A 24459-nucleotide genomic window follows, 5' to 3' on the forward strand; every position below is an offset into this window, starting at 1 on the left:
ACAGATTCTTCTGTTGAAGTTGAACTTCTGATGTTGGTGCAGCGCTCTCAGAGGAAAACAGTTGGAAGAGACTGAAAGTCAGCAGGATTCATCATCTGTGGTGCAGGTGTCTGATTCAATAAAATACAAACAACCAAAAAAAGAGAAAAAACATTTGTGAGCATGTTTATATCAGGAGCATCTCTATATATATTTTATATAGGTTTTGTAGTCATAGACTCATTCATGCTTTGTATTATCGTTAAAAAAAAACATTTTATATCTGAGAAACTAATTATTATTGTTTAGCACGTTATTAAAATCTATTTTTGAACAGAGTAGGCTATTAATCATAAACATGTTCTAAACATACTTAGACTCGTAGCATTCATCATGTTACAATGTACTCTCATATTACTTTTATTGTTTTATACTCGCGCAGTAAGAAATTTAAATACAATGAATTGCCCATCATATTCACAATGTTTTACTGGATTTCAAACATTTTAGTCAGGAATTATAGCCATCCTGAACATCATGTATGATTTTATAGTATAAAAGATATGATTCTGCAGTCATAGACTCTGTACTATAAAAGGATATACTTCGTACTATAAAACATATATTTTATATCTGAGAACTAATTGTTATCGTTTAGCACGTTATTAAAATATATTTGTGAACAGATTATTAATAATAAACATGGTCTAAACATTCTGAGATGCGTAGCATTCATCGTGTTGTAATTTGGGAACAACCCATCTAGTAATGTTCAAGTTTATGTCACAATAACACGTTAACTAATGCAAAACATAAACATTACTTACTTATTCATCAAACTCTTGAGGAAATCCAGCCTTTACTCAGCGCGTCTTCTTCCAGAAAGTAACAGTAGCAGCGATGATCTCGTCACTGACGCTTTGTTTATGCTCCGCGCGCGCGGGTCACGTGGTTATTTGCATGTGAACGCGAGGGGGCGGGATCTCATTAAAAATAATGAGTTAGACGGGACAGACTGGACATCGTGTTGGTTTCATACGGATTACTTCATCACAGAATATTTGTTTTCGATATGACGTACTTCATTTGAAAGAAGACACTTCAAGCTTTCTATAGAGATAACTCTCATGTTTCTGTGTTGAGTATTCGCTGAGTTACACTTCATTTTAGTGACGCATTTCTGAAAACAGATCGCGGAGACGGAGAAGACCGAGAGCGCACGCTGTTTGTTTTCTTTATTCTTCAAACGCACAAAGTTTAGTTGTTATTATGAGTGAATACAAATAAAAGAAGACCCCTTACAGATTCGAATGGTGTATTGCTCTTATCTGAACGATCAAAAATGGCAGAGTAATTCAAGCTCATTTCTGCCTCATCAGGAAAATCTGCCCCAAAACGCGTATTCGCGTTTGTCGGGCTCAGAGGGTTAAGATATAAAATTGCAAATTTGCATATAAACTAATTTTATCGTAACACATTTACCAAATACACTACTGTTGAAAAGTTTAGGGTCAGTATGATTCAAAAAAACAAAAACACACACACACACATTACTACTTTGATCAGTTTTATGCAATGATGTATAAACTGATCAAAAGTGACAGTAAATAATTTAATAAAAGTTTACAAAATTTTCTATTTTAAAGAAATACTCATCTTTTGGACTTTATAATCAAAGAACCCTGCAAAACTGTATCACAAAAATATGAAGCGGCACAAACAGTTTTCAACATCGCTAATAATAAATGTTTCTTGAGCAGCAAATAAGCATATTAGAATGATTTCTGTAAAAAAAAAAAAAAAAAAAAAATTTGCTAATTCAGATTTTCCATCATAGGAATTTTTGCTGTATTTCTGACTAAATGAATGCAGCCTTGGTGATCAAGAGACTTCTTTTAAAAACATGGGGAAAAAATAAAAATCTCACCAACGGTAGTGTAGATTCATATATACACATCAAAACAGTCATGTGATTTTGTCTGTCTTGTGACTTAATTTGCTGTCACTCCCATTCATCACCGAAGTGCAAGAGTTATGCCACAAAGTTTAATGCTGTGGTTATAGAGTTTGTTCAAATCTATAACCTTAAGTGTATGAGCACCAGTAATAGTGAGACTTTCTTTTCGAACACGACTAATTAGATGAGTCGCTAGATTTAGACTTCAACAAATAGTTAGTTGAAAAAAAAGCTAAAGCAGTCACAAAAAATAGAGAGATGCCCTGCAATGAACCACAATTAACTGCTGCAAGTTACATTTCATTCTTTCGTGCCAGGAAACAGTTTAATTTAGGCTAAATTTATGCTTAATGAGTGCAGGTATTGGCTACATCCATTTTTGGGTTAAACCTTTGTGTACACACACTATGTGATTACCTCCGCCTCCATGTGTGAGTATGAGCACTGTGTGTGTGTGTGTGTGTGTGTGTGAGAGAGAGAAAGAATGCTACTGCTCTGTTTCAGGGCTAGATGACAGGCATGGACAAGTGCAGGAACCGACGTGTTTGAAAGCAGTTGGTGCGCTGAGATAGCGCTGCTTTCTGCCTAGCACATCACCCCTCAATATCAGTTTCAATAGCGAGAGGCCAAGATAAAAAAAAAATTTAAAAAAAGTGTGAAAGACAGACAGGAGACGGGACCTGATGCAAAGAGAGGAAGGTATAGAGTTTAAAAGAAAGGGTTGAAAAAAAAAAACTGATGAATGAGAGGAGCATGCTCGGTGGCGCAGATAAAGAGAGAGGTGAGAATCTGGACAAACGGGACAGGCCAGTTTGCTCGTTTGCTGCTTGAAAGAACGCACCGAGTTAACTGCTCACTCCCTGGCTTGTTTGCTTTGTTAACTACTAAACACCAGAGACAGTGAGGGGGAGAGAGGGGGCGGAGGACGGGAGTTACCAGAACCTGCACCACCCTGAGGTCTCGCTTCCTTATCAATGCAAACCGTACACCCTACAAGACATAAACACACAGCAGGGCTGATACTAATTACCGCAGTTAGACTATGCCACAAAAGACAATCATTTGACACCAAGTCCTACTTGAACAAAACCTACATTCTACAGAATTTTTTTCTTATTTTTTGGTGGAGTTTGCAAGCATTCCCATCAGAAGCAGAACTTAGGCCAAAACAGTCACGTGGAGATGTAAATGCATAGCCAACACAATGCAATAATGCCATCCCATTATATACTTAAAATGCATTCTTACTCTAACGAGGCGTAATTGACCTCCAGTACTCAAGTGGGCGATCTGTGCCATTAAACGGACTGTGTCGACTACAGTAGGGCTGCACGATATATTGCATGCGATTGTCATGCGCATCTCGTCAGTAAAGACGGTTCTGTGATTAGTAATAAATCTCCATCACGTGCTTTCAGATGGAGCGGCATTTATATCAATATATCGTACAGCCCTAGACTACAGTAGATTTTTTTGGTGCTGTTTGCAAGCATTTCCATCAGAACACAGTCACATGGAGATGAAAATGCATAGCCAACACAATGCAATAATGCTGTTTCCCATTATATACTTAACATACATTATTACTCTACTGCAGCATAACTGACCTCCAGTACTCAAGGGGGCAGTCTGTTCCATTAAACTGACTGTGTTTATAGTAAGATTCCTGAATAATAACAGTTTAACTATCTTCAAACAATTGTTTTCAAATGGTTGTTAAGCCATGACTCAAAAAGCATGACCATAGAAGAGTTTGTACTAATGTTTGTTACAGCGCTCCTTGTGGCAACATTGAGAATGCAACACATACTTGCTTCAAAGAATGCAAGGGCACTACCATCATAATAAAGTCTGGAAAAACACAATGGTACTATCATGCTTCCATGTCCAAAGAAACATGGTAATGCCAAAAATATGGTACATTTCTAGTACAAGTGAGGGGTGAAAGCGCCCCTCAGGATGTTTCTCAACCATTCAGCAGAAGTGCCGGCAATGCAATCAAAAGCAAAGACATAGCAAATTGAAATCATCTGACCAGCCATTGTGTGGCAACATGTGGAAACTCCAGCGAGGTTTGAGTTCCTTTTACAGATGATGGTTTATATTAGAGCAGAACAGAGAATAGCATTTGCCCATCAAATCAAAGAAGGCAAAAGCAGACACGTCATCAGTCCTAGTTATTTTCTCAGCAGCTTAATTCCTTATTCATGATTTTCTGCTTCCCAGACAAATTTGCAAAGATGTTGACCTCAACCACTGAGAAGACAGCACATCCAGTTTTGTCTGCTGACTGATTTTTCATGGTGACATGACTCACAATAAGAAAGAAACTATGAAAAAATGTGACGTATCAAAGGAGCAACTTTCGCTTCAGCTTTGAATGCAATGAGGGGTTCTGCAATGAAGTTTGTGGCATCAGTGTGTGTGGTCGACTCTTAATCATCATTCAACACCTGAGTCAAACATACATCATAACAGACAACATGCTAAACTGCGCTGCGCAGGAAGTGGCTTTCATTTCCAAATCAACCCTGGCTGCTTCGCCTTGGGGCGAGCTTGCTTCATGCAAATAAGCTCTGTATCAGTGCAAGCATCTCAGATGCACTAAAAATGTTTCAAAGCCTCCAAATCATAAAACACGGTGCCTTTTCTTGCTCAATGGCATTAAGACGGATCCTTGAAGGGTTACAAAGATGCACTAGAAGATTTGGTGCACATGTGTTCTTTGGATGTTTGAAGGGGGTTGGGGGACCTCTAGTCCCAGCTGTGGTGTAGGCTTGGTAGTTCCTGGCTCTTCAAAGGTTAAGAGATTATGTAAACAAGCATGCAAATTGAGGGGTCCTTGGCAACAGAAGACTCAGCTGTCAAGCTTCACAGGTGCCTGTGACAGGGACAAGTCTTAGACCCTTCGTTCTTGCAGACGGCAGGCCTTTATTTGGGTCTAAAGGACAAATATGGTGTCTCGGATTGGCCAGACTTCACAGTGGGGTACTGCAAGAGCGGTCGACTGCTCACATGAGCGAGGTCTGAGGACAGGACTGCCTCGTATTCAGGCTCATCTCCATATCCATGCAAATATGCATGGGCGGAAAGAGAAAGAACTGCATTCTCTCACAAAAGAGAGGCTGGGTTTGCTAAGATAGAGTTCTTGTAAGCGAAGACAGACGCTGGCTCATGCCCGGTTTCTGTGGAGAGCCGTGGTGTGAGTTACAGAGGAGTGCAGATGCAGGGTCCATGCTGACAGATCAGTGTGCCATTGACAGCTGCCTGGAAAAAGCATACACTGTCCACCCTCTTTACAGATGGTGTGTGTGTGCACAACTGCTCTCAAAGAATATCGCTGTCCCCACCAATTCGTCCAAGACAGGGAAGCCATTTTAGAACGCTTCCTTGAGGGATAAACAAGAGCTGTGAATGAAAAGAATCACAATGATGCAAGACTACATGGGGACGTTCATCCCAGGCTTACTCTGGTTAAACAGTGCGTGAGGTGTAGAGGACTGGGTGAAAGGAGGATCTGCGCATCTAATCTCCTTCCCTCCTGTTGTTCTGATCGCTCCTTTATTTAGCAGACATGTTCCTGCAGGAAGACCAAGAGATCTTTCCCTTGTCCGACTTTCTAAGATGCCATTCTCTTTGGCTGGCTTTGACTGCAATCCGTGGATATGAATATTTCTGCTTTGTGTATCTGCAAATTTTTTTTAATTTGAGTGATTAAAGGTCTGGATTTTGTACTCAGTACAAGTTTATTTTTTTCTTCAATTTTGTTTCATATGTGCAAAATTGGAACTTTTGATTCATCCGTGGAAAAAGAATCCTCTTGGGAAGCAGTCACATGGGAACCTCCCCCCCATTACCCCTCTCTCGGCAGAGCTGGTCTGGGTGCCAGCTTTTATGGCAGAAAGGATGCAGTGGGCCCATACCGTTCTCCTTTGACAGTTGTCTATCTGTGCAACAAATGGAACATTCATCGAGGGGCAGCAGTGACAGCTCAGCTCCATAAATCCAGAGGCACACAGAGGGCTTACCAAACCTCACTGTGTACATGGATCACGTCAGTGACTAGAACAACTAAATTAGGTTTGGGTCCTGTAGATGTACAACTCACATCTACCATTGTTCAACTTTTCTTTGAACATTATTGGTGATAATAAAGGATGCATCAACAACTGGAGGCAAAAAATAAATGTTCAACGCTGACCGTAAAGCTGACTTTGAGTTCAATTAATTCAGTGTCCCAGATAAAGAGGTGGGAACATAAAACACATCAAGTCCCTAAAAATCTACTTTCCGAAGGTTTTGAAAAACATTTACACTATTGTCAACAAATGTATTAATTTAATATCATGTGGCGTAACCATCAAGTAAAAATGAAAAAGTAAAACTATTTTTTGGAGTACTGTGTACGGTGGCCGAGAAGTACAAAACAAATCACGATTCTGAAAACAAAATAACAAATTACAAATGCAAATGCAAATCTAAAAAACTAAATAATTCAGAAAACACAACAATTCCGAAAACATTATAACAATAAGAAAACACAATGACAAATCAGACAAACCGGAAGAGGTAGGTATAGTTTGAGACAGCGCCATTGGTTTGGGAATAGATTGCTCATCACTCACTGGACGAAATATCTGTCAATCAAGGTGTACAGGAAGAACCAGAAGAGTTTTTGTTAGCTAAACTGTGCTTTGCAATAAAAGTATAGAGATGCTTCCGATAACCATCTCTCTTTTATGCACCGTTGAGGTATACAAGTATTGGAACAGTAAAGATAAAATTACTCTGTTGACTGTGGAGTCAAGACATTTACAAATATGATTAAAATATGAATACGAGACAAAACTACAGAATGTCACATTTTATTAATGGGTGATTCAACACACAGATGTTTTACCAGCTAAGAAGTTCAGCACTTTTAGAGTTTCATCCCTCTATCTGATGTGAGCATAAGTATTGGAGCAGTTGCCTCACAGGTCTTTCTAAGTGATCAGCTGTGTCCTGTTGCATTAATTCTTCAGATATTAAAAGCAGGAAATGTGTCGTATCAGTTATATCCATTACTTCTGTATTCTGAATCTTGCATTCGATGATGACACACACAAACCAGGATGAAGATGAGGGAGCTGACTTTGAGAGAAAAGCAAGCAATTTGGATGCTAAAAGAAAAGAGGAAGTCAGTTAGACCACTGCTCCGGGTGTGTGTTCACGGTGTGTGTGTGTGTTCACTGCTGTGTGTGTGCACGTTGGATGGGTTAAATGCAGAGCACGAATTCCGAATATGGGTCACCATACTTGGCACTATGTCACTTCACAAAAGAGGAAGTCAGTTAGAGCTCCAGCAAAAACAAAGGGCATGGAGAAATCAAGAGTTTGGAAACCACCAGCAACCAACAACAACCTGATCAGCTGAGAAAACAACAGTAGTTGATGACAGACAAATCATAAAAGCTGTGAAAATGAATCCTAAAAGACGTGTCTGTAAAATCACCAACAACTTCCAGAAAGCTGGGGTGATGCTCTGACAATCTACTGTCCTCAGGAGGCTTTGACACAGAATTACAGATGCTACACAGCAAGATGCAAACCTCTGACCAGCACCAATAGAAAGACAAGATTAGAGTTTGCAAAAAAGCACAAAGGTGAGCCAGAAGAGTTTTGGAACTGTGTTTATGGGCCGATGAGACAAAGATGAACCTTTATCTAAGTGATGGGAAAGCAAAAATGTGGAGTAAAAAAGGGAACTGCAAATGATCCCAAGCATACAGCCTCATCTGTAAAGCATGGTGGAGGTGGTGTCATGGCATGGGCATGCATGGCTGTCTCTGGAACAGGCCCTCTCAACTTTACTGATGACTTAATGTATGATGACAGTAGCAGAATGAATTTGGAAGGGTACAAAACCATCTTGCCTACCAATATTCAAGAAAATGCCACCAGATTCATTGGGAAGTGCTTCATATTGCATCAGGACAATGACCCAAAACACCCTGCCTGTTCAGTCAAGGAATTTATAAGGGCAAAGAAATGGAAAGTCTCAGATTGCCCAAGTCAATCTCCAGATTTAAATCCGATTGAACATGAATTTCACCAGCTGGAGAGGAGAGTAAAGGCAGAAACTCCCCAAAACAAGCATCAATGGGAATTGGCTGCATTAAAGGCTGGGAAAAGTATTTCAAAGGATGAGAGCAAGAGTCTGGTGATGTCTATGGGTCACAGACTCACTGCTGTGATTGTGTGCAAGGGATCTGCAACTAAATAATAGCTTTTAATCTTTTATATCTGCCTTATGTTCAACTGTCCGAATACTTTTGCTCACATCAATGAGTGGGATGAACTCTAAAAGTGCTGTTCTTTTTATTTGGTAAAACATATGTGTTGAAACGGCTAATAATAAAATCTGACATTCTGTAGTTTTGTCTCATATTCATCTTTTAATCATATTTGCAAATGTCTTGACTCCACAGCCAACAGAGCAATTTTGTCTGTACTGTTCCAATTCTTATGGAGGGCACTGTAGGTGTGGCTGCCGGTTTCATGAAGTAGACTCTAAATTCACTGTACACCTGAGAACACAAAGAGACAAGGAGTAGGAAGAGGAGGAGGTGCGTGGGGCTACCTCCAGGCTTTTTTCAGTCATGTTAAACCGGCAAGCTCCTACAAGCCATCCTGAAAAAGAGGCCCACGATGCTGTGCACAGTGCACACGCATCCTGAAATTGATCCGAGTGAATACACCATTACTGCAAAGGGATTCCCTCGCAACAGCACGAAACGGCATTCAAAGCGAACAAAATAGCATTCTGTAGAGCATTTTAGTTTGACAGAAGTTAGAACAATTTAAGTCAAATAATGTGCTAGCCAGTCAGGTTTTGAGGCTGGCGAGCTGCCACAGTGGGTTCGCCATCATTTATTTGGAAGACTAAGAGAAGGAAAACCACTGGAGGGGTGTTTGACAGAGAACTAGGCAGACATGTCTCTTATGGCATGCTATAATAGAGCTCTTTGTGAAGCCAAGAAGAATACAGCCTTCATTGAGCTGATGCTGAGAACATCTCTGTGGCTCATACATGCACACATAAACAGACATGCAGTGACCACGCATGATTTGTGGCTGTCAAGGCTGTCTTTTTCCCTCCCCTGAAAAAGAAGCTTGTTGGGTGAGAAAATCTAAAGCAAGATTTGTGAATGCTCTTACTGGACCCAGTTCTGTCGGCGATGTTATCGTCAATCACTGTGCATTACCTCACTCTCTCTTCTTTCACTTACATCACTCTATCATTTCTGCACCTCCCCTCCCCTCCGGCCCTCTTTTGGCTTTTGTTACAACGTTACATGACCTAAACTCCAAAGCAAGGATGCAGGCTAAGGTACAAGGCCAAAACATCAGCCAACTGGTGCTGTGACGGCCGTCAGCCACCCACTTTTAAGGCTCCGCCAACAAAAGCCAACCCATGTGACTCCCTTCAGCCAATCGTGTCCCAGGTTGCCAGCTGTTTGCTATTGCCGTTCGCCTGAGTGACAACCAGGCCGGCGGTTGCAGCAGGGGTCATCCATCAAACTCCAATGTGTGCTGACGCGCTGGGCTTCTCGGCTGAGCCGAAGCGACTCCCTAGCATCACATCACGTACGGGCCACCCCTCCCCTGCCTGAAATAAGAGTCACATTGTTTTTTCCCTTTCGTACTGCTCCAGAGTTGCTGTGCAGGGCTCTCTCTACATAGGCGGCTGCCTGAGGACACGCTCCTACAAGGGAGTGATTCATCTAGAATGGGGGGGGGGGGGTGCGCTGGAACTTCATAGGAGAATTTGCTGGCCTGAGAGTGTTAAAGTCACGATTATTTCCCTAAATGTGGCAGCTTGGTGTTTAGCATCAGGCAGACCATCCTACAAAAGGCTGCACAGACCGTCTACAAAGAAAGAACAAGCCAAAAGCGAGAACTTGATGTGAGAGTATTCAATTCATTCAACGCATTTTGCTATAATCACCAAATGCCATTCCACACAAGAAAAAGGGTCAATTAAGCTTTTACCAAAAGCACCAAACTGAAACTGAAAAAATTACATTTATGTACAGAGTAGTCCGTATACGTGACATGATTGAAATTAAAGCTTTGTTACACCTATATTTTAGCTAGCCATTATACAATGTGATCATTTATCATAACTCTGCAAATGAATGAAAAACTGTATTGTGGATGCCTCAAATGCAATTCTTTAAAACAAACAGTCAGCATTTATATTTTATAGTACTTATATGACCTATTTTACACAGCCTTTTGTGGTTTAATCATTGAGAAAAGACATTTCACAATCATACTTAATTAGATTTTTACTGTAATGCTGGTGAAAACGACAATTAAATATCATGTAATTTGGAGCTCCAATCCTTCTACGTTATGTAGCAATTTTAATAGAGAATTTAAAAACTTTAATTCTTACAAAGTGTGTCAGCTTCAAAAAAAAAGAAAAGTATTTTAAGTGTCACGTACTATTCCAATGCATATATTTAAATTGGAAAATTATGTAAAACTCAAAAGACTCAATTTGGGAGTAAAATACACAAATGTACAATGCTATCCAGTAGACATCACAGCATGCTGTTATTCATGCTTGTATTGTCCTTTAAGTGTCAATTAGATTGCAACCACCTTTAAATAACGAATCTGAATGACATCAGCCGGTACAGAAATGAAAGAAAGCACACAAGCCCAGCAGCAGCCAAAGGACGGACCGTGATCATTACAGACTAATCTCTTTTGTAATTCCATGACAGTCTGTAGAGGCGTTAGGGCACCAGCATTTCGGCTGCAGGGCAGCAAAGGCCTCATTTCCATCTCTATAGGGCCCTTAATGTTTGCCCACACAATGATAAAAGAGGGTCCCATCAGATGTAAGGCGGCACCAGAGTGGGTACACATTGGTGGGTGGGTGACAGCCCTCAACATTGTGAGGTCCTTAAAGGATAAAAGGGGTTAAAACACACAGGAAGGGACAATTACAAGTTTCAAACAAAGGCGGGCAGGCTTAGCAGAAACAGTCACATGACTCAACAATGAAAAAAGTTCTGGTTTCCTCCACTGATTTTGAGCTCTAAACACTTTTTTCTTGGCGAGAGGTTCCTAGAGCACGACCTGATTAAGTATTTAATGTTTACCACTAACAAAATTAGATTAGCAGAACTGAGGAGAACTTTTCCTGTCTGCTTTCCTCTGGCAAAGATTGAAACCATTTACTTCACTAGTTCTGATGAACAATTCCCTAAATGTAGCACAATAGTTATCATAATTATGAGAACCTGAAAAAACATCCAGTATCCACCGTTTCCTGTTCTGCAGAGGTTTAACAGACTCACACACAGCCTTGTGGGATAGGCCATTTCCTTAGCAAGCCATGAAACACGCGGTTGAATCACAAACACAGACGTGCGGCTCAAAAGTGACCAATCATCATCCTGCCATCATCAGGCAAGGCTTTAAATGAAGTAACACCTGAAATCTGGGAACAAACCTATGGTGATCTAAAAGCCAGAACAACACAAAAGTGCAACAAATCTTGTGAGATTAATAACATTTTCTACAGGCAAAACAATGCAAAAGTGCAACAAATCTTGTGCCATTAGCTAAGTTTTCTACAGGATTGTCAATTTCTTTGTAACTTTTTTATAACTTATCAGCAGCCCACTGACCTTGTTCAAAGATTATGACAGAATGAAATGAGCGCAATCTTGGAGAAGACAATACAGGGACACTACCCACTTTATGACTAGTTACGCAACATTGAGACAAAACAGACGTTTTGCACATCAAACACCAAGGGCGCCTGAAGGACCTTTCATTCAAATGAGGAGGTTTTAAGCTTTTAAGCTTGATGTGCTGAAGATTATGACTGTCTGTAAATATCTGCACGAGTTTCAAAAGATTTATTTAATTCCTAAACTCATAAATTTCAACTTGCACAACCACAAAATACAGGCTAGAAGTAACCATAACCCGCGAGGATGAGCAAAGCAGCCATTTTGTCAGAGCCCTGACGTGCATTTTGTAAAGTCTGTACTTTCATACGGACCCTTGATCTGGTCTTCCCATGAGCCAATCCACTGCCTGGTTATCTTCTTTGCTCTCTGATTAAGTTTATTATTGCCTCTGCTCTACTTTTCCCCAAGCACTTGGTAACAAAGTTCACAAGTGGAATCCTAACTCCCTGGTTAATGATAACACTCCTTGGACAGACAAGTTTTGTGAGATGCTGCGGATGGATGGAAAATAGATGAAGGAAGTAGATGTGTCCACATGGTTTTCTGACGACTAACTCTAATGAAGATGCTTTGAAATGTGGAAGTTACCACTCATCCGCTCTTATAATCTCATTGACAGGCACAGACAGGTCAGATTATGCTGCATTCACACAAACAGTTGTTTGTAAGCACAGAACAAGATCCAACCAGCTATAGCCCAGGAGAAAAATAGTAGGGCCCGGTGTTTTATTTTTTCTGCATTCTGTTTTTTTTTTTCTAGACTGTTTTAATGGTTAAATTACATTTTTATTCATCATAATGCATGTCTAATTAATTGAAATCACAAAACACACAATTTAACAAAAATGTATTAAAAGTAAAAACAATTATAATAATAAATGTAAGGCCCTATGAAATGTTTTTTTCTCAAATTCAGATTAATTTATTTATTTACCAAATACTGTGTTTTCCATTATTTTTCTGGATTCAATTTTAATGGTTTCATTAAATTGTAATAAATTAAAGGCATATCTAATTAATTGATTTCATAAAACAATTTATTATTTATTTATTTTTTCCAGAAATACTGTGTTGTGTATTTACATTTTCCTGCTAAGTATATTCTGGTAAATGTTTTTTTTTTTTTTTCCCTGGTAAATATTCCCTAAAAAATAATGTTTAAATAATTATTATTAGTATTAATACTATCACTACATTAAATAATATATTTGTCACAGTTTCTTCAAGTAAAGCAAACTTTTATTTTTTCAGGTTGCTGTGAAGACCTTTAAGTTTCTCAAAAGAAATGGTAAAATGCTCATGAAGTGACTCTCAGAGCAGTTCTAGAGATTGTGTTCATGTACTTATATCATAGGGCCCTACAATAAGTCTGGTTCACAAATTTTGAGAGATGGTTTGTTCACTTGGTGAGTGAATCTCATGAAAAAGTCAAGAAATGTTTAGGTCATGCTTCACCCCCAAAGCAAAAGAAAGTTAGGCTAATTGAAAGCTAAACGAAGATTAAGCCTAATTTAGGACAACTTCCTTTTTCAAAATATGTTGTCTTATTTTTGGTGTGAAATTCATTCAAGTAGATACTAACTTTTACATTCTTGATTTGTCTTCATGGTTTTTAACACGTCTTCTGGGTGGGTCCCTCAGAAATATGCAAGCATGTAGGCTTGCTGTGAAATAGGTGTTGAAGGAAGGCAGCGTTTCTGTCTGCTCATTGTGTACACAGCCCCTGATGGGAAAGGCCAGGTTTCAGGAGAAGAAAGAACCCTGCTCGCTGTCTTTTGTGGCGTCTCCTCAGGGGCGCGTCAGCAGAGCCTGCCCCATTGACTCCTTGTTTCCCATGGGAGCTAGACGGTGTACCATTAACCCCAGATCAGCGAGGCAGACACACCTTTACCTTTCACCTGACCATTCAAATTCGCAGCCCAAAATTGGGCTTGAGCACCCTAGACCTTTCTAACCCAACCCCCTCACACATCACGCCAGCCGGCTCCATCACAAAGACGCATTTATTTTGGAAACAGTAGCCAGCATATCAGCATCTCCTATCTTTTCTAATGCTGATGTCCCTAAACAGAAGGAGCGTGGCCTGGTGTTATTTCAAAATGGCTGAGCTGTCATTGAGGAGTGTGATGGTTTTGAGACGGATTCTGGGAGTTTTTACTGAGTGGACCAGGTGTAGCTTTCAGGAAGAGTTCTTCAGTATCGGTGCTTGCTTAATTACACTGACACGCATCTTAGTCAGACCGTCCTGACTGGAAACGTCTGGTGGAAATGTGCAAATAGGACCAACCATTTTGTCTAAACTTGCAGGTGCAAGAGTAGTTTTATTTAAGAAAGTGTGAACCAGGAATGCTGGTGGCGTCTTAAAGCCTCCAGTTCTTCCTCCCTTCCTTGACTTCCCTCACTCCGCCTCCATCCTGTCTCCGCCTCCATCCCAAGCCCAGTCCAGTAATCTCATCCTCCCTTCCCCCCTGCACTCATAGCAGCTGTGCAAAGGGATGCTCTCAGGTGGAGGCCCATGTGTTTGCACAAGAGGTTGCAAGAAGGTGTGTCTCTAACTTCTTTACGAGCCTGAGGTTCAGCAGGACTAGGGGCATGCGCTCCAGTCTCTGTGGATCGGAGGTGTGTCCTGTGTTTGCAGAACAAACAACAGCACTTTTCAGCTCATAAGCGGAGATGGCAGGACATTGTATGTGTGTGGGTGTGGATGCGGATTGGTATGTGTACGGTTCGGTTTTGAAGAAGGGGGTGACAGGGAAGGTTGTTATGCACTTGAATGATCTGTTTCTTATCCATCACTGCATAAACAGCTACAGGGAAGCTTGATTACTTGAGTTCAACATGGAGGGACTTCAAATATAAACCAGGGATGGACTGAAAACAAAGCACAACTTTCAATACAACACATGGCACTGCACTTTAGTGAAAAAAGTGCAAAACTCACTGCTATCCCAGAGTGTTGTTATGAGATGGCTAGTCGTGATGCACTGAAATTTTTGTTTAACTGAAACCAAATTTGAAGTTTTCATTTTGCCAAAAAATGAAAATAAAGTTTGGGTAATTGAGTAATAGGATAATTTGGATAATTGTAGTGCATTCAGTCAAAATGCATCTTCAGAAAAGTGCTAATTAAATACTGATTGTGACCCTTCAAAACTATTTCAAACAAACTTTCTTTTTTTTTTTTTTTTGCTATTTCAGCCACAAAATTTAGGTGCATCACTACGTGTTTTAGGTTTTTACCCATGTTACTGTCTGGAACTAATTCCACATCTCATGTCACAAGATTTAAAGCAGGGGGTTTTAAACCAGGGCTAAACAAGGGTAAAAATTTACGATTTTAAAGTTAGTGTTGAATTTATCAAATTAACATATTTTAGTTTATTTTCTTATAAAGCACATTTCAACTGCCTTCAGAGCAGCCCAAAGTGCTGTACAATGCATTAAAAAAAACAAAACAATGACAATAAAGAAGGTATCTGCTTGCCAAGTCAGACATCACACGTCAGTTTCTGTTACTGTAATTTCTTTAATCCTGCTTAAAAAAAATTAAAAAAGTAAAAATATATATATATATTTTTTTTAGTACAATGACAATATAAATTAACATTTAATATTGTCTTAATGATAAATCACACTCAATATTTATCTTCCACAGTATAAAGGAGCAACACAAAAATGACACAAAGACCATAAACAGATCTGCTCAACATGTGGTCAACATGTCATGTTTGCCGAGCTGCATCACAGGATTACATCTTTTCCCAGCATGCACTGCGGCCGCCAGGTAACATGTCATTAGGGCAGCTCATCCTTGCGGTCTATATTTGTTACCCATCGAGTTGCAGGGTGGCAAACCAGCTGAGCAGATGGGAGCAAACAACCACCTCTTGGCTTTCGATTAGCGCCTGACATAAGAACACCAGATTTGCACTGTTTACACAAAGGCCTGTCTGTATGTCCTCAAACGTGTCAGACGCAGAACATGCGACGAAGCTACCCTTTTTGGGACGCACAGCGTCCCAGCTCAAGATGACGATTAGTGCAACTGTATCATTTGCACGCTCTCTCCCTCACACGTAGTCAGACAGAAACCGGTTGTGTGATGCTGCTGGCCTCTTTGTTTCTTTCTGCAACCACTCTCGTCTTGTCTGTTCCACCCTTTCTTCCCTCCCTCCCTCTTTTTTCTCTCTCGGCCAGCTCCACTAAGCAACAAGTGCTGCCTGTGAGTACCACCCTTCCCCCTTGTCCCAGCCTCCAGAAGCTATCGCAAATCCTGTGAGCAACTGCCAGCTGACAAAACGGTTTAGTCAGCAAGAGAGAGGCAGGCAGGCATTGAGGGAGAGAGAGAGAGAGTGAGCTTCAGGCTTGAGAGAGCAAACGAGAGCTGAGACAGAAAACGAGCCGTATATCAGTCGGCCTACACTTCAGATTTAGTTTAAACACTTATCTTGAGGAAACAACAAGTAGAGAGAGAAAAAAAAAGTTATAAAAACAAGGCCAGTGCTGTCAAAGCCACTAGTAGGACTACAACACACAGAAAAATGGCTCATCTTACTTAGTATTTTTCTTTTGTTTCCAGTAAAAATATAAAAGAATTCTTAAATTAATATGCATCATACTAGATAAGCAAAATTACGTAAGATATTTAGTCTTGTTTCCAAGGAATAAAAACTAAATTAATGCATTTTTGTTAAAACAAGTAAAATTATCTGCCAGTGGAGCAAGTAGCCTAAAATAATCTTGTTTTAAGAATATTTTACTTACCCCACTGGCAGATCATTTTACTTATTTTGCACTCAAATTAGACCAAATATCTTGCATCGTTTTGCTTATCTAGTAAATGCATTTTAATTTAAGAATTTTTAGATATTTTGACTAGAAACAAGACAAAAATACTAAGATAAGCTTTTTTTTGCAGTGTATTTGTTGAGCTGTCTGAATCTCAGAGAGGGAAAACAGCCATGCAACTAACTCACTATTGTTCGCACACTTCCTTCATCTCTTCCCCCTCCACCTCAGAGAAGAGGCAAGTTTCACTTCCTGTCTTTCCTCTCCTCTCCTCAACTTGCTAGAGCTCCATTTTTTCCATCCCTGCCCTGTCCTCTCCTCCATTGTGACATTCTTTCACATCGGTGATAGCCGTTGGGTTAGACTTTGAACTCTTAGCAAATACCGGCATTATTTGCTGGTTGGAGCGGCTCGGGGGAGAAGTGGGGAAAGGTGATAAGACGGGCCGCAGTAACAGGGCTTCAGAGGTGTTCATTGAGCCTTATGGCCCATTAGCCTGATGACTAGTTAACATGGCAGATGATTGGGTCAGTGCTCTGATGAAAGGTTCTTAACAATCCTGCAGCGTTTAAAAGCATGATAATCACTTTAATGAAGCTTTTCGATAAAAGCTATTGAACAATAAATCTAGATTCAAATTAGACTTATAGAACACATAGCCTCATTCAGACTATCAGTGCATATCCGATCTAGACTGTCTACAGTGTATTGCAACTGTTCATATCCAGTTTGCGTGTCCAGAAACATTCTTTCATTTTATGTAATGTGCGTTGGTTTCTATGGCAATGTCATTCCGTTGTTATGCCTGTGCTAAAAACAATAGCAGCAATACAAAACAAATTAACTGCATCCCAAATGATGCACTATACACTTATATACTACTTATGCACTATGTACTCAACCATGTAGTGTATGAATTTTATAAGGTTATTTTTGTCATTAATAACCCCTAAAGTAAAGCATCACAGTTGTTCTAAACCAGGGCTGTCCAAACTCTGTCCTGGAGGGCCGGTGTCCTGCAGAGTTTAGCTCCAACCCTAATTAAACACACCTGAAGCAGCTAATCAAGCTCTTACTAGGCATACTAGAAGCTGCCATGCAGGTGTGTTGAGTTGGAGCTAAACTCTGCAGGACACCGGCCCTCCAGGACCGAGTTTGGACAGCCCTGTGTTAAACTAAATCTATTGCAACTGCTAGTTCTTCAGCAGCTTCACTGTTTCTGAACCAAACGTTTTTCATGTTTTCACAGCCAAAGATAAATGTTGCCTGTGTGGGCCATGACAACTCCTGCAATCACAGAGAGGATTGGTTAAATTTGAGGTTAAACCTGCAGTTCCATATATGACACATCTAGGCTGTTAACAATAATGAGCCACGGTGAGGAGGAGGCAGAGCAGCATTCGTGAAATGTCTGCATTCTTCTTACTGCATTAACAAACAGCAGGCAATGAGGGGCTTCAAGCAGGGCAACCACAAATATAGCTGAGGCTAAAGTGCCAGCACCCAACACTATTCTAGTGCAGACCTCCAGACAGAAGCATGCCTGTCACTCTGAATTAAGCCAATCATTTTAATTAAACACCAGTTACTCTGTGTGCTAATAAAATCAACAAGCCCCTACAACAATTAAACCCACAACTCCGCATCTCTAACTAATCGCTGCCATTCTTGGGAATGAGATTGTCTATTTGAATATCCCGTTCTTTTGTGTGATGTTAATTACAACAGAGTCCTAATATTTATGGATAAACATCCAATTTGTGGAAACAACTACAAATACACCTTAGGGGTCTTTCTCCTCCATCTATCACTCCATCCAAGCTGTTCCCCCGCTGTGCTCCTGTCTCCGATATACGCCTTACGGAGGGATGGAATATAATCTTATCTAAAAAAGGCAGGCTAAATATAGCTTGAGAGCCAAAGGACCAACCCATCATGCCCTAGGGCCAAAACCAGGTCCCTCTCCATCAGGTTGCAGATTTTCAAGGTCTCATTTAGACTTCAATAGCATTAGTAACCAATAAAACCACTAAAATGTGCAGCAAAACATCTTGAATAAATGGATAAAGAATGCATAAACCAGGTCCAGCTGCCTAACATTAGTACCTAAAACAAGATTTGATATTTCAGATGCACGTTATGCAATTGAATCTGGGATCAATTATTTACAAGGCATTTCAAGTAGTACGGTCAATCGAAGATAGAAAATAAAATAAAATTAAATGTAAATTTGAGTGATGCAAAGCAGAGCTGTAAAGTGTATATCATTTGGCAGACACCACCGAGGCCTGCTGTGTAGGTATCTTGGGAATTACTATAATGAATTTAGATAATGTCAGTACCCAGGACACTCACTGAGACCCGAGGGAGGGTGATATACTTTTAATTAGCACTAGAAAAAAACCCAAGAGGGACCAGATTTTCAAATGTTTGAGAATGTATGAACAATGCATGCAGTATGAAACATATAAATGCATTTAAAAACACCAAATACAAAAAAAAATAAAATAAAATAAAAAACACATTGGGACAGTATGCTTTGGTTTCTATTCACTGTAGCTAAAATAGAATCTGAAAACTTCCCTGACAGTTCAGCATCAGTATCTGTTTCCGTTGGGGTTTAATTCACTATAACATACCACAAAACTTCATAAACTCCATTAGCACAGCTCAAAGAACAAAAAATGTGTGTTTGTATGACTGCATGCTTTTGAATCTTTAGAATGTGCCTTTAAAAATAAAAATGAGAGTGAACTTTCCTATTAGCCTTAGCCAAAGAGGAAACAAACAAAACCACATGGAAACATCCTCCTTCTTTAGCCACAACATCATCAAGCTGATCCTTTAAGACAGGCTGCAAGGCCTCCGTATGGTCCTACTCATAACATCTCCAGTCTCTGCCAAACTTCATCAGACATCACTGATTTAAGAGAAAAGCACAGAAAATGTGCTTAGTGGTCCAGTTAAATACATCAGGTGGGGCTTTTATTTTAAGGAATCACATAAGATCTTATATTTAGAGATGGAGAGAGGCATGATGTCCGTGTAGTGATAGTGTTTGCTGCAGCTCGAGACTCTGCTCGTCTCCAGTGTTGAATTTCATAATGGAATGTGAACTGCTCATCCGGATCCGTCCTCTCCTCCCTGGCAAGAGGAAACTTCTTTATTTGCCACGACCCCAAAACTAGCTTAGGTCATCTAATGTGATTGGTCGAGCAGTACTGGGACTTTGCATTACTTGAACCAGTCCACTCCAGGCTAGAGTATGCAAGCGGTGCGAAGTGGAATGGGTTTTTTGAAAGTCGGAGATGTTTCACTGGAGGAGTGCACAATGGAAAACCTGGAGCGGAGCTGGAGACAAGAGATTAAAGAAACCTCTGTTGCTCACAATACGCTGTTCCAGACAGTCTTTTTGTTTGCGTGTTACTTGGTGACACTCAAAACTAGATGCTTTGGCTTAATTTGGGAACTATTGCTGCCTTAGGAAACTCGTTCCTTTGAATATTGTGTTTGTTATTTAAATAACTATATTCTAAAATGATGAAGAAAATATTCATTTCTACCTTATTTATCCATGGTGCCGCAACTAAATGTGAAGAAACACCATTTGCTTCAGACTTGCTTTCTGATCTCTATATATAGATTATAAATACATTATGATATTATTTATACATTTCTGCAATGTCAAATCAACACACACCTTCCAAGATCCCAACTTGGCGACTTCATCTAGAATTCTGAGTTTTGTAAATATGACTTGTCTTCAGTCATTATGATAATTTTCAGACATAAGGGACATAAAAAATATATCCACAAACTAATCTATTTGTCTGAAATGTAAGTCACTTGTTATTAGTCATGCAATATCATGCATAAACAATGTTGTTGCAGTATTTTATCGATGATTCCCTGAGGCCTTGTGCCTACCCTTGCTTAAATACTTATAAGCAAGATACTTTCGACTACATAGCCACAGGACAAGCATCTCAAAAGCATACAGACACCGTGGTGGAGGATGCACAAGATGTGGCGAGTGAATTTGCCACGTTTACCTCCGTCTGTCCTCAGTTTCTGCTTCACCGAGGAGGGGCGGAACACTAATGCCTAGCAACCATGATCTAATCATCATCCATTCCTTCACTTCACAACGACAAAGCTTTTAATACAACTTACAGAAACAACATATACACGACCTATCGGCTTGACTTTGACGATTTACACCTTAACAAGTCCTAAACCAGCGATTAAACAATGTGACAGAATCACAAAACGCTTTCGACGATCAAACCAACCGTCGTTACTTTACTCGAATTAACGTACCTCAGCAACTACCTGAACGGGTTCGCCATCAAAAATAGGCCATGCTTAAGAGATAAACAAACTTTGAGACGCAACAGGTTGTTGTCGAACTAGACCAAACGAACAAAAAAGCAAACAAAACGATGTATACACATAAAAAACGACCGTTTCTATAGTCGATAGCGATCGAAGTGATGCTCCGCGGCGCGTTAGCTTAACGCTAGCTAACAGCAGCAGACTTTGAACCCCATCACCGCTTCAAACTACTTCCATAAAACTTATAAAAGTTAGTAAAGATAACCACAAAGTTGTGTGCGCACAAACAGAGCGATGTCTTAAAGAAACGGCGTTGTTTGGAGCAGGTTTGGGCATCAGGTCTCTCGCACAACGAGGAAGCTGAAGTTGGAAAAAAGTCTCCTCTTAACTTTCCAACGCGAAGTTACGCCAAAAAACATCAAATAAACGCACAAAACCAAAACAACAGGCCCAAGAGAGAGAGTGTTTAGGAGAGCAGAGTAACTTACGTTTGACTTTGTTGGGGTTGGGTTGCTTTCGCCGAGACATGATGATGATGATGATGATGATGATGATGAGCTGAGGAGAGAGAAAGAAGAAAAAACAGAAAGAAGCTGCAAAAGTTGTTCCGGAGAGGAATCAAAATGGCGTTTGTAAAAGATGAGCAAAGTTCGTCAACTTTGAGTTTGAGTTCCCCACTCTCCCAAATCCCCCACGCCGAGATGCTTTAGGGAGGAGAGACGCTTGTTTCGCTTTCCTCCCACTGCTCTCTCTCTCTCTCCTCTAAAGCTGATCAGCGACACGGAGGATCACGTGCTGCTCTGCTCTAGTCTCCAAGGGGACGCGTGTTACTGAAGCTGCAGCCACACACAAGCATCTCACACACACACACAAGCATCACACACACACACACACACACAAGCATCACACACACACACACACACACACACACACACACACACAAGCATCACACACACACACACACTAAAACACACACAACTGCATCTTATCTGGGCTGGAAGACGCAGGACACTCGTTTGTCGAAACTATGCAAAGTAATTAACAAAGAAACAGCAATGGGATGTAAAATGAAGTTAGACAGACACAAAAGGAAATGTTAATAGTAGTAGATGTAAATCTAGGCAAACTACCTGCATTAACATTCTCCCATACGGTTAGGAAGGTTCACTAAAATAATTAAATAATCAGTAATTAAAATATAATAACATTAAGATGAGTAAATAAAATACTACTACTATTATTATTAAAAATCTAATGGAAATTATAATCATAATCAATAATAAAATATGGTAAGTAAAATATTAACAATCAATTATTATTATTATTATTACATAAAATGAAAAACAATAGTTAATCTTGGCAAATTATAATTATCTGTATTAACATTATTAATAAAATATAAACAAAAAAGTATTATTGATATAAAATGAAAATGAAGAACTTATTTGAATACTAACAATAATTCATTACCTGACAAAAAATATAAATAAATAAAATATAAAGAATTCAAATTAGCATTTTTAGATGCACTTGTATAAGTTGATATTTTATAGTTCTGTGTTTTATTGGTATGACAAATACTTGTACTTTAACAACAACAATATATATATATATATATTTACAGTAAAATGAAAAATAAAAGAACACATTTAAAGAACTGAAGTTAGTGATAAAGAAAATCAAATTAATAAAACTTCAAGAACATACATTAAGACATTTTTCGGTTTGGCATGCAACAGGCTGTACTGAGAAATAACTGTCAATTAACTTCAGATGGCAAAAGAAATATTGCATGATGATTGAATTTTGCATGGTTTTATGAACTGTAAGTTTTTGTCTGATGTTAAAGCTGTGAATTCCTCGTGGTGCATGATATTAGACCCTCCCCGTCCAGCTCAGGCTGATTAGACTGGCCAAACCTGCCCCCGCGACACGCAGCAAGCATCTTTCCATTGTGATCCACTACTGAGAACTTATCATTATTCAATTCTGATCAATTACTACACAAAACTCCAGCTGTGTTCACTGCTCATATTAAACAAAAATACACTGTTCGGCATTTCCATAGCTTTTTTCCCTCTAGTTTTGAATGTATCTGTTAAGGAGGGCTTGTAGTCACTATATGGGTCAATAAATAACTTGTTTAAGCGGTTTATCATTTCCTCCCAAAGTCTGCATGGTTGTTGAGTGTTCAAGTCATGCATCTTTGCAGAACACCACCAAAAGTGAAATAACTTTCAAATATGTTAATTAGCAAATTGAAGCAATGGTTCGTTTCTTTCATTATCATGCAAACTACACCTACGGGTTATACGGCGGGTTTAAAGCGCGCTCTGAAAGGCCCACAAATCTACTCGGTGCACAAGTAAGACAAGATGCAGCGAGCCCTCCATCTCCAAACTAGCCGAAACTTGAGAGTGATGTTATTTATTGACCGTTACCTAGGCTTCCAAATGCAACCCTGTTGCTAGGGAACAACCTTTCACAGCAACAAAAGGTTTCCTTTATCCTCTGTGAACGAGCCTGAAAGAATACCTCAGCAGCGGCGTGGTCTGAGCCATCCCACAATGCACTGCAGGCCGCTCCATCACAACACACTGCGTAATATTAGCTGTCAGCAAATCTAAATGGTGCTATTTCCACAATCTAAAAATGAAAACATCTTAATCGGACCATTAGGGAAACTCCTGGACAAATGATGGATGGCAGTAAACAACATACTGAACTTCTCATGCTAGCGAATGACAAAATATGCTTGATTAAAGAGAACTCTGCACACGGATTTAGAGCGATAACTGTCCAAATGGGGCAAAACCAGAATACCTGTATTATAAAACCAACAAATTCAAGACAGTTTTAAATAAGCACATGGCATAGGTTGCATTTGTCGGTTCCAGCAGACTCTTTAGCTTCTTCAAAGATACGGATGGTTGGAGAAGAAGTGAAAAAACAGGTTTGCCATGGTGATGGATGATTCTTGGCTAACAGTCAAGCTGCTCCCTTTTTGTTGCTGTATTTGGTTACTGTGGGTCTGAGGAATTCATTCAATTATCTGTTTATTAATAAACAACATTAACGATGAGCTGAATAAATATATTATATATTTGTGCATTTATCAGCCATTGGAACATCTGTGGTTGCTCCTCATTGGAATATAGATACAAATAACCTTATTTCTGAAATGTTCCCTAAACGTTCAAAACTTCAGTTTTTTAAATGTTTTTTTTTCTTGGTTGAACGAATGTTAAGGAAACATTCCATTTTATAATTTTGAAAACATTATGAGAATGTTACATTTGAATGCTCTCTGAAACAAGTGACATTATAACAAAAAACATTAGATGAACAGCAAATATAAACTGTATACATTTTGTGTGCTAACAATTTCCTATTAATGTTACTGGAAGACCATTTGTTAGCAGTCTAGTGTCTTTAAATGACTCAAAACATATTTTCGAACTTTCTAAAGTTGTCTGCTAATGACCACGTACAATAAAAGTTTCACATACAATGAAACCCGCTGGTCTTTCAAGCGCAGAATGAACTAAATGAATTTCACATATATTTACATTTTCATTTTTTCAGAAAGTGAACCGTTTACTGAAGTACTAGCATGTGATGTGTAGCTCAGAATGATTATGC

The 24459-nt window shown here is 39.5% G+C and overlaps 1 protein-coding gene across 3 annotated transcripts in view; it reads right to left on the reverse strand.

Moving 5' to 3' along the window:
- Nucleotides 1-21619, reverse strand: part of LOC306863617 (ras-responsive element-binding protein 1-like) — a 58563-nt gene extending 36944 nt beyond the window's left edge. Inside the window, exons 1-2 of one of the 3 annotated variants that reach the window (XM_079407063.1) lie at nucleotides 21476-21577; nucleotides 21306-21375 (exon numbers count right to left, since the gene is read on the reverse strand). In XM_079407063.1, coding sequence (XP_079263189.1) covers nucleotides 21306-21345 — 40 coding nt within the window. In that variant the 5' untranslated portion in view covers nucleotides 21346-21375; nucleotides 21476-21577. Of the gene's footprint in view, nucleotides 1-21305 lie in introns of all 3 variants that reach the window. The other 2 variants (XM_079407062.1, XM_079407064.1) reach the window with 2 other exon arrangements.
- Between the last annotated feature and the right edge of the window lie 2840 nt (nucleotides 21620-24459).

The sequence above is a fragment of the Barbus barbus genome (assembly GCF_936440315.1).
Source record: "Barbus barbus genome assembly, chromosome: 44".
NCBI classification, from domain to species: Eukaryota; Metazoa; Chordata; class Actinopteri; order Cypriniformes; family Cyprinidae; genus Barbus; species Barbus barbus.